Source organism: Maniola jurtina, chromosome 1 (assembly GCF_905333055.1).
Source record: "Maniola jurtina chromosome 1, ilManJurt1.1, whole genome shotgun sequence".
Lineage (NCBI taxonomy): Eukaryota > Metazoa > Arthropoda > Insecta > Lepidoptera > Nymphalidae > Maniola > Maniola jurtina.
In genome coordinates, this window is record NC_060029.1 from 13,972,439 (window position 1) to 13,988,652 (window position 16,214).

The 16,214-nt window shown below is 36.7% G+C and overlaps 1 protein-coding gene across 2 annotated transcripts in view; it reads left to right on the top strand.

Annotated features, from left to right (window-relative positions):
• The first annotated feature begins 1,688 nt into the window (after positions 1-1,688).
• LOC123879710 overlaps positions 1,689-16,214 on the top strand; it is a 93,684-nt gene continuing 79,158 nt past the window's right edge. For both annotated transcript variants that reach the window (XM_045927694.1, XM_045927640.1), the window contains exon 1: positions 1,689-2,017. In XM_045927694.1, the coding sequence (XP_045783650.1) occupies positions 1,936-2,017 (82 nt within the window). In that variant the 5' untranslated portion in view covers positions 1,689-1,935. The remainder of the gene's footprint in view (positions 2,018-16,214) is intronic.

A 16,214-nucleotide genomic window follows, 5' to 3' on the forward strand; every position in this document is an offset into this window, starting at 1 on the left:
AACTTTTTGGTTTTCCGGGATAAAAAGTAGCCTATGTCACTCTTCAGATCATATTATGATAAGGTTAAAGATCTGGAGAGTGACATAGACTACTACTTTCTATCCCGAAAAAAACGGCTAAGTGCGAGTCAGACTCGCGCACTGAGAACCCTCAGTACTCGGGTATTTTTTCCAACATTTTGCACAATAAATCAAAAACGCATAAAACCAAATAAAAATCAGTTTTAGAATGTACAGGTAAAGCCCTTTCATATGATATCCCACTTGGTATAGTTATCTTACTTTGAAAATTGAAACACATTTTAGTTACAGACAGACCGATAACAGATAGACAGTCAGACAGACAGTAAAGTGGTCCTGTAAGGGTTCCGTTTTTACTTTTGAGGTACGGAACCCCAAAAATCCGAAAAGTTCGGGATTTTTAACATACACCACAGGTCGACCAGTGGCGGTGTTCCGCGTGATCGAAGGACAAACCAACAAACAAAACGCTTTCACACGAATAAAATATAAGCAGGGAATTTAGTATCGAATATATTTACTATTTAACCAATGATTACGGTTCTGACCGATGGTTCTGATAGACCGACATTAGTTCACAGGACTCTGTACGTGCGCATTTTATTAAATGTAGCTCTTAAACCTTATCGATGGCCCTTATAGGCCCTAACACATACCAATGCGAGTCGATCGTGATTTTGATTCAGTCACGATGTCTCTATGGCCCTTTATAGGTGCCTTACGGTAATTTTGGGCAGGAGTAACTTATGGTATGAGATGTTTAATAGATATAAATAGACGACTAAGTCATTTCAAATGGGCCTTCTGTAAAGGTTGTTATAGCAAATCAAGACTAGCGTTCACTATATTATTTACTAGAGGATGCCCACGGCTTCGCCCGCGTGGATATCGGTTTTTTAAATCCCGTAGGAACTTTTTGATTTTCCGGGATAAAAAGTAACCTATGTTCTTCCCCGGGATGTATCCCAAGTCTGTACCAAATTTCATTAAAATCGGTTCAGCGGTTGGGCCGTGAAAACGTAGCAGATAGACAGACGGACAGACAGACAGACAGACACACTTTCGCATTTATAATATTAGTATGGATATGGATTATGATAATAAAATTAAAGCAGATTATACTATACCTACTTCGCCCGCGTGGATTTCAGTTTTTTTTAATCCCGTAGGAACTCTTTTATTTTCCGGGATAAAAAGTAGCCTATGCCCTTCTTGATATAAGCCTTATTATTTGAGCCCGTGTAACTTTAAAACTACACATTTTTATAAAAGTCTGGAAAACCACAGACACAGATTTTATTTCGAGAACGAGTTCACAAAATTTCGTTGAGTTTAGTTAGAATTTAATAGAGCACCAAATTACATTTGTTTGGAAAGCGCTGAGGAGTGCGCTAGGGTTTCTTCTCTTGAAAACTTTACACTGACGTCAGTCGTAGCAATATTTAAAGGGAAGCTTCCATTGTTCTGTGGGAAGCTGCTACGAAAGATCTGAAAGGTCCGTCTTACAAACTTTTCACAGAACTCGTAAAAGAAACAAATTTCCACGGAAACTCGATCAATGTGTGTTGGACTTTCCCAAAATGCTACGGCCTACGGAGAGCTACGACTGGCTACGGCCCGCATGTTTTTATGCCACCATTGCAGAAATTTTAGTACCGTGTCAGCATTGTAACGGGCAGGGTGTATCTCGCGCGGTGCTATTCCCCATTTCACGCGCGTATTCATTTACGCAGTACAAGTTACAACCTTAATCCAATTATAGGTTAAAATTATGAAGGGTCAATGACACGTTTCTTGGGTTATGGTTGATAATGGGATAACGTTGGTAACTAATATGCTGTTAAAGGTTTTCCCGGTCTAAAGTTTCATTGTGTTTTGGTGGAAAATGTTTCGGGATGATGTGAGTTTGGAAAAATGTTGAAGGCGTTTCAAACGCGATGTGCGCTCGGTGGATTGTTGCTGGCCCTGTGTGCCCTTGGTGTCCCAGGACTGATAGGTATTGTGACACGTTTGGTATTATGCAACGTAAGCTTTTCTCCACGCTTTACACCGTCATACAGTGTGAGCTTTCGCATATCTATTCATGTGTTTTCCCGATTTGTTTTTGTGCTTTTGACTTTGAGTTTTGAATGATTTCTGATCCATTTTTTACTACTCAATTTTAATAATAGTATTTTTTTATGTCCCTAGTTCGTAGCTGACTCTATTTTTGCCTTTTTTTATGAAAAGTACACATAATATAGGTACATACACAATTTAAGCTTTATGTCATGTTATTTGTTATATTATTATTTAAATGGTAACTACTTTCATACACGAAAAGATTTTTTAAACGAAATGAGCTACGTCCTACGTAGAGTTCCTGCATTGGAATTTAGAAATGTTTATTATAAGTTATGATTTTAATCACAAGTACGATCGAAATAATTTGTTTCCAAACTATATTAAGTACACGTTCTTACTACGCACCTAATTGTTTTTATTAAGTACTAGCTGATGCCCGCGACTTTGTTCGCGTGGATGTAGATTTTTAAAAATCCCGTGGGAACTCTTTGATTTTTCGGGATAAAAAGTAAATAGCCTATGTGTTAATCCAGGGTATAATCTATCTCCATTCTAAATTTCAGCCCAATCTGTCCAGTAGTTTTTGCGTGAAGGAGTAACAAACACACACACACGCACACACACACACACAGACACAAACTTTCGCCTTTATAATATTAGTGTTAGTGTGATATAAATTAATTTTGATGTAGGATGTAGCTACCTATTTAGGTAAAAGTTTTAAAAAAACTTGTGTACATAACTAGGTATATTTACAAACACTAAATACTTTCCTACGCGATGAAGTATTGACAAATCACCACATTACGACCCCTAGAATTTTTCGACGTTATAATTTGCAACGAGTGACTTGCGAACATTAATAGGCTGGGTCTACACAAATTGTGGTGTGCGTTTAATACAACTTTAGCGTGGTATTAGTTATTACTACCACTATCCATATCATATATGCGTAAATGTGTTTGTTTGTTGGTTTGTCATTCAATAACGCCACAAGTAGAAACGGATTGACGAAATTTTTTGCATGGAGATAGTTTAATTACCCGGAGAATGACAAAGTTACTTTTTATCCTGGAAATCCAAAGAATTCCCACAGGATTTTTATAAAACTGAATTCAAAGGGACGAGCACGTCAGACACATAACGCATTTTGACTATTTACAAATTAAATCGCGTAAGCAGAGGTTGCTTCAGCGATGACCTTTGCTGATGTAACCAGCATTTCTTCGATGCGTCAATTTCTTTTCTGACATCAATCAATGTGAATTCTAAGTGGATATGATTTATTAAGATCCCGTTGGAATTTCTTAAATTTATTGAGAGCTTACATTACAAAGAAAACTTTTTATACATGCCATAGTTTATAAGCTCAATAGCTCCACGATTAAAGGATTGGACTGAAATTTGAAAGTCTCCGGTTCAAACCCAACGTTGCGTAATACTTACCCCTAGCACAAGCTTGGCGTTTAGTGGGAGGCGAAAAGGGGAATATTAGTCATCTTGATTTTGACTAATATTTATAAAAAAAAGCTGCACATTGATATGTCGGTCAGTTAGTTTCTCCATTTAAACATGATAATATAATATAATAGTAGGTATAGATTGTGTTGCGTACGCCTTTTGCGGCTCTGACAGGTCGTTTCATTGAATGCAAGTACCTTAAAAACTACTTAATACAGATTATAACAGTACTGTGCTATAAAAATAATGAGCATCATATAAAGCTTCCATAATTCTACTCACGCGTTTCGATTGCTGTCAGTTTTTGATGAACGTCAAAGGCGCCGCAAGGTGCGTGTTTAAAAATGATTTTGACATTCTTCCACGTAGGTAGACACGATCGAATACCGGGACGTAGAGAATATGACCGGATTTTTAAATTAATTTTTTTAACACCCAATAAATAGAAGATTGTTTATGTCCGTATACCGAACCGATTAAGATTTCTGGTCCGATTTTCTTTTAAATTCTTGAACAATGAAATACAACAATTATTGAGAATACAAGGGAGGTGTAGGTGAGATGTTTAATTACCTCTAGATATATAAAATCTAATAGAAATATTTTATTTTTTATCAAGTTTTACAAATGTCTAAAAATTAAAAATGACAACGTGCAAGATAAGGCGGTTATTTCACAAAATTAATTATATTGTATGTAAACTAAATATTTCAACTGAACGCAAATTTTCATCGATGTGTTCTGACCTCAAATGATATTAAAGCGGCACATGGCTGCAAATTCTCAAAGGTATAATAGTTTTTTTTTAGAAAATACTTAATAATAATGCAATAAACTAAATTTATAAACAATTATAGTCCTTAAAATTTGAGCCATAAAATCTATTTCAGCATGTGCGATCTGTGAAAAAAATGCATCTATTTTGTAGCATTTGGATTTGAATTGAATTGAAGGGAGAATGCTATTGTATAGAGTTTCAATGCTTCTCAACACAGATGTGCGGATTGATTTCTTATTATCAAATATAATTTATAATTGAATCTGACAGTTGTTAAGATGTTATCTTAATTAATTTATATATAGCGGTTAGCTATGGTGGTTAGTTAGTTTAAACTTTTTAGACACCTTTCTCCAGTTAAAAATAATAATTAAATGCAAACTAAACTGACTAGTTTATTTAAGTTAACTTACTAGTAGTAATTAACTAAACTAACTAGTTTAGTTAGTTAATGATTTTTTGACCTGATATTTATCACTTTCTACCTATCACTACTCTCTATCACTTTCTCTTCATTCAGGCCATGATCTATGAAGTTAAATGGGTCCCTAATTTTACATTAGATCATAAAAAATCCATACTTACTTTAATTGTTATGAATACGGAAGAGTGTCTATCCGTCTTTGACTTTTCATGACTCAAATGCTGAATTGGTCTACAAAATTTAGCACACAGATAGTATAAATTGCAATCTAGTGACAGAGGACAGTGACAGTCATATTATGATACTTTTTAACCCCCGATCCAAAAAGAGGGGTGTTATGATTTAGACGTGTGTATCTGTGTATCTGTCTGTCTGTGTATTAATTTTTTTTTGTTTGAAAGGTGGCTTGGTGGAGAGTGTTATCAGCTATAATCCAAGAAAATCGGGGCAGCCGTTTAAAAGTTATCAGCTCTTTTTTAGTTATTGTAACCTTCACTTGTCGGGAGTGTTATAAATTTTTAATTTACAGTTATCCTATGAAATCAAAATATTCGCCTGACATTTTTAAAAACCTGAATACATACGGACAATATCACGAGCAACTATAAAAAATGGGTAATTATTACATTTGAATAGCACTCTTAAGCGAGGCTGCGGGCGAGAAGTAGTCGAGTAGTTCCCCACAAAGTACCTTTCGAGCATTCTTTACTAGAGACAACCGTAAATATGAAATATTTTTAGCTTTTGAGTTGTGACAGTCATTGTGGGAACAAAGCTCTGAAGTTTTCTATGGGAAATTGGGTTAGGATCATTTGTCAAACGGGACTTCACAAAACTTAATAATTCCAAACTCGACGGACCGTGAACAGTTTGGAACAGAAGTTGTCAAAGACGATATTAACATAATTTTCATCTAGAGGAGAAATCTAAACATAATATTATATCAATGCGAAAGTGTGTCTGTCTGTCTGTCTGACTGCCTGCTAGCTTTGTAAGGCTCATCCGTTTAAGTTAAGATTTAGAGGTACAGAGATAGCTTGCATTCCGAGAAAGGGCAGGTACTTAGTTTTGATCCCGAAAAATCAAAAAGTTCTCACAGGATTTTAAAAAACCCATCCGTTTAACCAATTTGAACTTTTGGTACAGAGATAGAGCTTTTAAAAAGCTTTGGGCGGTTTTTTTTAACTTATTTTGACAATTATCGCTTATTCTACAGAGCGCATTCACTTAAAATCACTTTTAACCTATATAAATCAGTTTGTCCTTGTGCAAGTGGGCCTTAGTACAGAGAAGATGGCCACTCTACGCGCAGCGGCTATGATTGATGATGTTTTTCCACGCTTCTCTTATATTTTGAGGTTGGAAAATTTATTTTCATTCTCGTTAGCTAACCGCAATTAAATTTCAATAATTCCCAAAACTTTTGATCGTTGGAGTTTTTTTTTGTTTCTTTGATTGCTTTAATGGTGCTTTAATGCCACTAATTCAGTCAACAGTCAGCTAACAATCTCGGAAATGATTTTTAACTGGGTAGGAGTAGGTTCAGGATACAGTTTAAATCTTATTCACTGTAATTGTAATTATTAGAGTTACAGAGTAGAGTTTATTAGTTCCTGGGACCCTAGAATTTCCTAAAAGTAAAGTCGCCAAAGTGTACTGGTAAGTGCATGGCCCATATATATACATATTATATATTTATATTTATTTTTCATGTACCAAAATTGTAGTTAAAAAGTTATGATAAATTAATTTATGTACAAAGGAAATTCTTATATCTCTAAACAGAGATTTCTTCCAGCTTATTATGATGATATTTAGACAGTATACATAGTAAACTAAATATGGCGTGTCTTGGCGTGCCATTTAAAACGACAGTTATTTTTATGCAGATTCAAAGCCCTCCACCGAGTAGTGAGCACCAGGATTCTTTGTGTGTCAAAATATCTCTCATCACTAACATATTTTAGTTCCGAGTACGCTCACAATATGACGCTCACCTCTGCACTGCTATCAGCGCCAAAATGGAGATAACCAAGTTGCTTCAAAAACAGATCGTCAATCTATCTAGCGTATTTTCTGTATAATGTATTAATACACATCTATGGTATGGACTATTTGATTTATTCAAAAAGTCATATTCAAAGCTCGAGCTCGTAACGACTGTTAATCTGGTAGCTGTTTTAGCCACCAATATGGACTTTTTAAACAGAATAAATACATGCAAGTAGGTACCTAACCTGGATCCAGTAAGTCCCAGTGAATAATGTATTCCACGCCAGGCGCCTTCGTTGCAAAGTCAAAGAAGAGCTTTTAACGTATGACACTTGCATACGAAATGCGATGTTAGAATTTTCAAGATCTACTTATTTATCTGTTCTCTAGGTCTTTATCTCTCTTTTATTACCGATTCCCTAGTCGATACTAAGTCTATTAAGATCTATATTATATACCTAACAAAAGTAAATTAAAAATTTATAACACCCCCGACAAGTGAAAGTTACAGTAACTAGAAAAGAGCTGATAACTTTCAAACGGCTGAACCGATTTTCTTGGATTATAGCTAAGAACACTCTCGATCAAGCCACCTTTCAAACAACAAAAAAACTAAATTAAAATCGATTCATTAGTTTAGGAACTACGATGCCACAGACAGATACACATGTCAAACTTATAACACCCCTCTGTTTGGGTCGGGGGTTAAAAATAACTATTCTTAACGTTATCGGTATCGATTAAAATTGGGCCAGGATCCAATAGATAGCTTAATTCCAGGTAAGCAAAACCGATGGAAAAAGCTAGAAAAAATAGGTAATAATACATAGGAAGCAAATGAAATCCACAAAGTATAAGCTTTAAAGGGAAAAATCTTCTTTGTCCCGCTGTTTCTGAGTTTTATTGGTTTTATTAGTTTTCCTACATTCTGTCGAATCAGAAGTTTTGGCTCGCTTTGAAGTATCCGTATTCCGTACATCCTCGATATGTGTTCTCACATGCGAAGCTGGCGGCGATCCAAAAGAGGTGTCTTTGACAATATTCCTGACCCATTTTACTCAAAGACGCCGAAAATTATGAGAAAATTTATTGTTGGATAATGATCACTTCGATCATAATATGATCAATGTTATATTTATTCTTAAATACTTATCAGCGATTGGAATTCTAAATGTCAAGGTCAAATGAAAAGCTTTCTGCTATTCTCATCTGCATGGCGTTTTGACGACTTTCTGCTTTCGATCGCTATTCGCTAAGTATACTGAAATCACGCATTTTAGCGAATGTTTGGATGCTACATCGCGTTTGGGCATTGCTGTAACTGGAGATTGTGCATGCGGTGTGCAGAGTTCATGATGCTATAAAAGCATTGTGTCTGCCCCTTGACCTTAGGCATTTGATTTTAATAAAACTATCTACCCCTGCTTCTATCAGTTCTGCACCTTACTACCATCAGATCACAGTCTTCAGATAGGAAACAAACAAAACAATGTTGTCTATTGTTATCGTACAAATTGAGTGAAAGATCATTAATCCTTATCATTTATCAACTATCAAACAGTTCGTATTTGGCTTCTAAGGTTATAGACACTCAATCAATATCATGGGGTGCTCGATTAATAACTTTTTAACACTTCATTAGGATATTGTTTTCGTTTCTACTAGCATAAGATAGGGTGACATTTTGGAAGAGGCCAGTAAGAAGTAAAATGAAAACTACTTGAGATAGAATTGCTTGCAAATACCTATTTTGTCGGCTCAATGATCCAAAGACCTAACCTCTACACTAGAAGTTGCTACTCCATACCACTGTCCTGTTCTGCGCCACTTCACGCCTATCTACTCTTTCGAGAGTTTGTACTTAGGCGTAGAATTTCTATACTTGTATGTCTCTTCACGTTTTGTTCATCCAGCGATAGGTACTTAGAGCAGACAACAGAGCGTTTTCCTATTGAACGACCCAAGTATAATTTTCTCAGATCGATCATATCCCATCCTGCAAGACCAGAAAAATAATTATTATTATTTAGTGAAAAGAAAAATCATAAAAATATTACCAAAAAATTTGATGCTAAAAAATTATTAGTTAATACCTTTCCCTTGTTCTAAAAAACAACAAAATAAAGATAAAAGATAAATACTTAGTCTAAAACTATGATTAAATAGAGCGAGCTAAGGACAGCTCTTATTTTACTGAAAACTATTTCCACGATAGTTTTAATTTATGACATCATCCGGACGTTAGTAGTAAGTTAAGTAATAAATTCTTTTTACTAAAATCTACTGAAACCGTAGCAAAGTTTCGTGCTCATCTGGGAGACTCAAGAAGTGGGTCACGTCCTGTTGCATGGGTCCACGTTCATACACGAAACGACTTTTGTGGTGATATAACTTTACGCGAATCGATATATATATTTTTTAATAATAGCGAGCAATCGAGCAGTGATTTCCGCCGCCCATGAATATTTGCAGCACCAGAGGAACCACTAATTAATGGTTTGCCAGTTTTTCAAGAATTTGTTGATCCACCCCTTGGATTCCACAGTTGGCATGTCCGAAGAAAAAATCTGGCATTGGTGTAATATGTATAATACAAATCGTAATTGTGTACCTAGTGCAAAGTAGTAAAAAACTAAGTATAAATCTTTCTGTTTGCGCCAAACAATCACTGAATAATAATTATTATTGTAAAGTGTTCACAGAATCATAAACATAAATGTACTCGTAAAAAGCTCTGAATTTTATTGCTTTCTGTGGTGTGCTGTTTGTGGAGCGCCAGCCAGGTAACCTCCCAGTGTGCCTGGATGCTGCTGGTCCCTTTTGGATGCGTCCGAGGGGAAGAGCAGTGTTCGGGCCGGTGCGCCCCGGTAACATGGCTAATAATTTCTCTTCGGAGATATTGTTGGCTATGGCTAATGACCTGGCAGGGGGGGAGGTTTCTCCGCGTGTCCCTCTGACTAGCAGAGGGCACAGTGGACGAAGCGTAGGACGGCACACGGGCGACGTGCGCGTCCCAGGGTCGGGGGACGCACTTCCTTGGTGCGTCCCGGTGCGGTGGTGGGGACCGAGCAGGTCCCCAGTGGAGGGTCTGCCTCGGCAGACGTCGCTGGCTGGGTTGCGGTTGTTTGCTTCGGCCGTTCCCGTGACCCAGTCGCCAGGCGACGCGCAGTAGCGCCGCTGGGGTTTAGTGGGTATTCCGGTCGTCTCTCGGCCGGCGAGTCCCACATACCCTCCCTCCGGGGGGGGATGCGTAAATGCATTCCCCAGCGTCAACAAAACGAAAAAAAAATGGTGTGCTGTTTGTACTTGTGGTAATTTGAAAATGATGATAAAAATTATATAATGTTGTACAGACCGTGTGGAGTATATTTACACACACAGCTTGCAATGCTGTTTGAAGTAAAAGCTCTTTTCTAAAAGTGTTAGGAGGTCTATCGGTTGTTGTATCTGGAAGGTATAAGACACAACACAAGATATTTTTTTATTTTATTTTATTTATTAAGAAACGCTAACAATTATATTAACATTTTATATATACTTTCTTACAAACTATTATATGACCGATATGTATATCAATAACTAGCGTCCACAACATTTTTGTTAAGCGCCAGGTAAACTTTATATTACAATAGACTTAACAGATATAATAGATACATACAAGTACCTACTTAAATAATAGGTATATGAAACATAATTACATTATAAAAAATAAAAATAAAATGACTATAGCTATGTTAAACAAAGGTTAAGTACTAAAAAATACAGTCATTTATCAGAGATATAAAGAAGCTAGCGGAAATGGTTGGATGAGGAAGGCTGAGGACCAGGTGTGGACGCTCTTTAGGGAACAATGATGATGATCTGAAAGATTGTATTCCCAATCTTCAATCATGCGCGACTTGCGAATCTTTGAACCATTCGTGAAACGTGGGACTCCAATCCACATTGTTATTCGCTCCTTTCTCGGCCTTTAGCCCAAAATCTCCATTCAATTTATGACATATCGGTTTTTATTCAAATTGATAGATTTATACCAGCTTCAGGACGCAATTAATACCTACTCAAGGAGTTTTAAGGCTAAGCGCGAGGTAGGTGACAATGGGCACAGGGAATTCACCAACATTGCATCTTGGCCCCAGTCTGGGGTCCCACCCCTCTCAATACAGCTTATGTTTTGTACGCAGAATTGATTTCCCTACCCCCCTCCCTACTTTTTAAAAATAGAGCCACGACTTTGTCGCATAAGCGACTGGTGCGATGTGGCGTAGTTACTATGACCCAAAGTCAACATTTCAAGGTTTACATTACTCCAGTAGATTTCAGTCCAGTAATTTAATAAGACCACTGGTATTGCTGCTGGAATAACGCACGCAGCGTTCTGATTTCAGCTCAGTAACGAATCCATTTAGCATTCCAATCTAGTAACTAGATTCGCATGACTTTTCAACTTAGCGCGTCCAGTTCAGTACGATTGGAATCATCTGGAAGCCAAAAAAGGTAAAAACTACATCCATACTTACTATTTAAGTGTAAATATAATTTGTGACTGTCTGTCTGTCTGTCTATCTGTCTGTCTGTCGGTCTGCTACCTTTTTACGATCCAATAGTTTAACCGATTCTGACGATTGATACAGGGTTAGCTTATATTCCGGGATAAAAAGTAGCCTATGTCCGTACATAGGCTACTTTTTATCCCGGAAAATCAAAGAGTTCCCACGGGATTCCTAAAGACCCATCCGCTCTACCGATTTGTATGAAATTTTTTACCGAGGTGCTTGCGTCCATGTTATTGACATAAACAACTTTTTATGCCGAAAAACCAAACAGTTCCCACGGGATCTTCAAAAACCTACATCCACGCGGACGAAGTCGCGGGCATCCTCTAGTACATAATATTATGGAAGTATGGATAGATTTAGATTTGTCAGCTGTACTTGCGCCGCCTGCCACACCGTCAAAGGCCGTGGCCCAGCGGTAACTGGGGTTGAATGAAAGTTGTGTTCACGTATTGTGTGCAAAGTGAAGTAAAGTGTACAGAAGTGCAGTGCAGTTGACAAAATGTGTTCAAAGTGCTGATATATTCGGCGCGAACACTTTGTGTTTTCTACTCTTATTTTTCCCGCGTATTTTCACGGGGAAAATGGGGGAAAACGAACCAATTTGTCTGATGATGTCTGTTGTTAGAGAGGATCGTGTTTTTGTTTGTTTCATGTCGAAAAGCGAAAGTTTTGCAACGCAGAATGTAATATTATGTAGTACTAGATGATGCTCGCGACTTCGTCCGCGTGGATTTAGAATATTAAGGATCCCTTTTGATTTTCCGGTATAAAAAGTTACCTATGTCAATTACAGGGGCACAAGCTACCTCGGTACCTAATTTCATACAAATCGGTTAAGCGGATGGGTTTTTAGGAATCTTTGATTTTCTGGGATAAAAAGTAGCCCATGTCCGTCCCCGGGATATAACCCTGTACCTTTCGTCAGAATTGGTTAAACTGATGGGCCTTGTAAAGGTAACAGACAGACAGGCAAACACACTTTCGCATTTATACTATTAGTATGGATTAGGTAGACATGTGAAATTTGTTATTGCCATATTTGATAATATATGAATATTTTATTTATTCGGTGAGCTTTATTATCTTTGTTTCACACACATTTTGGCCTGTATTGCAAACCACGATAATTATTACATACGAGTAATTATGTTTTAATTTACGAGGTGCAGCGTACGTACCCACGTATTGATTTTTGTAATGTAGCTACGGCCTTTTGGAATGGGTTGCCAAAAAGTGAAACGATCGAACGAACACAGCAATTTTACTATCACACAGAGCAGCTTTGCTTCTGTTGGGTGCTCCACGAAAACTCAATTCAATTCAATTCAATTCAATTATTGCGAATTTGGGTTAGTTTACAGATCTTAATATAACTCGAGGGGTTTTATGAAGCTACTAGATGATGACCGCTACTTCGTCCGCGTAAAATTAGGTTTTTGAAAAATCCAGTGGAAACTCTTTGATTTTTCGGAATTATGTGTCTCTCCAGGTCTTTAACTATATCCATGTGAAAAAATTACGTTGTTCAATTACGGTATAATTGAAGAACAAACTAACAAACACAAAAAGTAAGACTTCACCGTGTTTTTATTCTTACAAGTTTTTATCCTGAACAATTTTTTTTTAAGTGAGTTAAAAAGTTGATAAGATATAAGATCGTTGATCCTGAATCGACGATATGTCAAACATTAGGCTATGGTGACGTAAAATCAAACAAGAAAAGTAGGACTACTTTAGGGCGACCGGCGTCATAATATGTACTAACATTTGACGCCTGCCAGTGACGTCGAAGCTTCCTGCTCGACGTTTTGATAGAAGTTCCCTCTGTCGTAAACTGTGGTGCTAGTTTAACATGACAATTATACCTCTCCTACTTGCCTATTCCTTAACAACATAAGTAGGACCCTCCATTTTCTCCCCAAATTCGTTAATTTCTCTTAACGTCCTTCCCCTGCGACCTGTCCCTTCCCTTTATACCATTAATGAAAACAAAATGATCCTTTAGTCTGTCTATTTAACGTTTAATTTGCTGTAATCAAGACGTGATTGATCCCACTTCTGAACAAATTGGTCCAACATTAATTGATCTTTGATTATGTACAACTTTTTTGCGATATTTATCAAAGTGTTGATTTAAGAAAGGTCAATTGCTACTGGTTCGTCTAGTAATAGTTTCAGATACGGTGGTCAGATTTTAAATGTTTTTAGTACAAGATTGATTTTATTGAGACTACAAAATATAGGAAGTAGGTTTACTAGGGGTTTACTTATTTTACGAGTACATCACAACTTTTCTCTTATTTCTGGTAAGTTTTCAGTATTTCGTAGGAGTCTAATTATTACGTTGTCATAATTTTCTTCTTAATTCTGGCAAGTTTTTAGTAAATATTTACTAGGGATATATTTCGTTACCATAAAATAAATTTTTATTTCGGGCAACTTTTCAGTATTTTAGTGTTTAAACTATCGTGGGAGATTTCCATTATAAATAATAAGGATCCGGCTTTACTGACGTGTTAAGTCTGCCTAAGTCCGACTAGTTTTTCACTTTTTCATAGGGAGGGCACGTAGTTTCAACTTAGTAAAAAAAATAATGTATAAATGAAAGTCATGTACTTATGTATTCAATACATAGAAATTATTACAGGTGTCTCCTATGCTAGTATAGTCCTTGTGGGTCGTAGCTATAGTAACGCTTGATCAAAATTAAGCAAGGGGTGAGCTCTCGTGGAAACGGGACAAAAGAAGATTACGTGTGAGTGTGAAAGAGAAATCAGGTGTTAGGGGTTGATGCAGTGCACACTTGGCTGTGTTTGGTTATTTCCATCAAGTAACACATTCTAGAAGAGACTCGACTGGAGCTCAAAACCGTGAAAAGACTTGGCATTATCGTCGAAATTTGGCAAAATCGATCGTTTACAACATAATACAAAATTTGAATGGATTAAAACTTCAATGTAAGTCGACAAGTGGATCAGAAAACAAAATAAATATCATCGTCTGTCGAGAGTTTGGTTACTAGCAAATTATTTAAAAAGAATTACGATGCAAATTAGTTTAGATATCTTTGCTTAGTCAAAGTTTGATCTGCAGTGTAGAGTTGATTCTTTTTTATTGCATTCACTTCAAATTCACCATTTGAAAATAGAAAACGGGCAATCTACAAGGAAAATCTTTGCACAAGCGAACATACTTCCATATTCTTGTGGACCCAGTGGTCCAGCAGTATGATAAAGCGCACACATTGCCTTCTCTCCTTTAAGACGAGTCTCCTCTTTGGGTTAAATTGCATTAGTCTGCTATTTGGATGAGTGCCTCGAATCTGTTCGATAGCGTCCATGTCCGTGTGCTGATTGCAGTTGGAAATAGGCTAGCATTCGTAACAAAGGTAATATAACTTTTTACGACGTTAGGTAAATATAACAGTAATTACCCAGGTCGTGCTAAATGTTAGTAAACGGTAAATTGGTATGCTTAGAGGTCTAATTACTAGCAGCGCCTTGTTTTTCAACGCGCAATTGTTTTTACAGAAAGGTCATTAGCCTGAGTTATTCTGGATTTGTTAAATTCTTTAGAACTTCGTATAGGTGATAGAAAATAGCTGTACAGGCTAAATTGGTTAAGATCGGACTCAGGATTCGATGCCGGGCACGCACCTTTACCTTTTCTTAGTACCTAATTTTAAGCAATTAAATATAACTTCCTTTAATGATGAAGGAAAACCGGAACCACACGGCACTATTTGAAAAATTGGTTTACCTTTTGAAAGGTATATTATTCCAGATGGATATACCTATTATTTATTGATAACCTGGGCAAAGTCAGGGCGGGCCGCTAGTCTGTTAATATAGAAAAAAAAAAGCGGAAGATAAACCGCATTATTTAACAGCTCCATGCTATTTTAGCTGATTTACGCGCATTGTGCCCACTTAATAATTTTATGGTCTGTTTGCTCTGAGACATAGATGTATGAAAGTACCTAATACCAGAGCAATTAGTACCTTTAGCGTTCGGTATTTGAGTCAAATATCTTCATATATCTTTCACGGGATAAGCCAACAGTGATCCCTATAATTATTTCTGTAATCCATAAGATTTGTTTAGGTTAAACCCGCCCGAATACGTCTATTGCTTTATAAATTAACGGGAAAGGTCTTAAAAGGGTTTCGACATAGAGCTTTTTCTTCAATTCTTTCAAGAGAAACTTCCAAGTAATTTTAAGTATCTAACAAGAACGCAGCAGATACAATATGTCGTTCTTAGCCTCGACGCACATCTACAGAGTGGTGTGGAGCCAAGGTGCAGCTGCTTTTCTGATGAAAACGAGCTCAACTGAAAATTGTAAAACCCCACTTTCTTATTTTATTACTTAGGCTAGGCTATAGCATGTCCTTTCCCTTCCACATATATTTTCTTTAAATTAAAAGTGAACTACCATCTTCTAGGCACTCCACCTTAGGCTGCATTTTTATTGCCATCAGGTGTGATCGTAGACCAGATGCAGCCAAGCGCTCTATAAATAAAAAAGAACTAGGGAAGAGTTGCTAAATACAAGGTTTGCTAAGTACAATCTCGCTTCAGAGCAGAGCATGAAGACACAAACTTAAATCTTAGCACAGCATCTTGAATAAACATGCTTCCTTAAATATGAGATGCCATTCACGGTTGCTTTGAAGGACGGTATTATAAGACGTAGTAAGTATGCTAGCTCATTTCAATTTTTTACGGTAGTTATTAGAAACCTAGAATCCTAGAATCATAAAGTCTTAAAAACTTTTTAAATATAGGTAAAAATCTTTAAAAAACTATATATTTAACCTATACATTTAAAAGTAAAGAGTAGAAAATTTCTGGGAGAAATGCCTTGGCCGGCGCTTTAGGTGTTTAAAGTTTGGTGTTTCATTTGTATCAATTG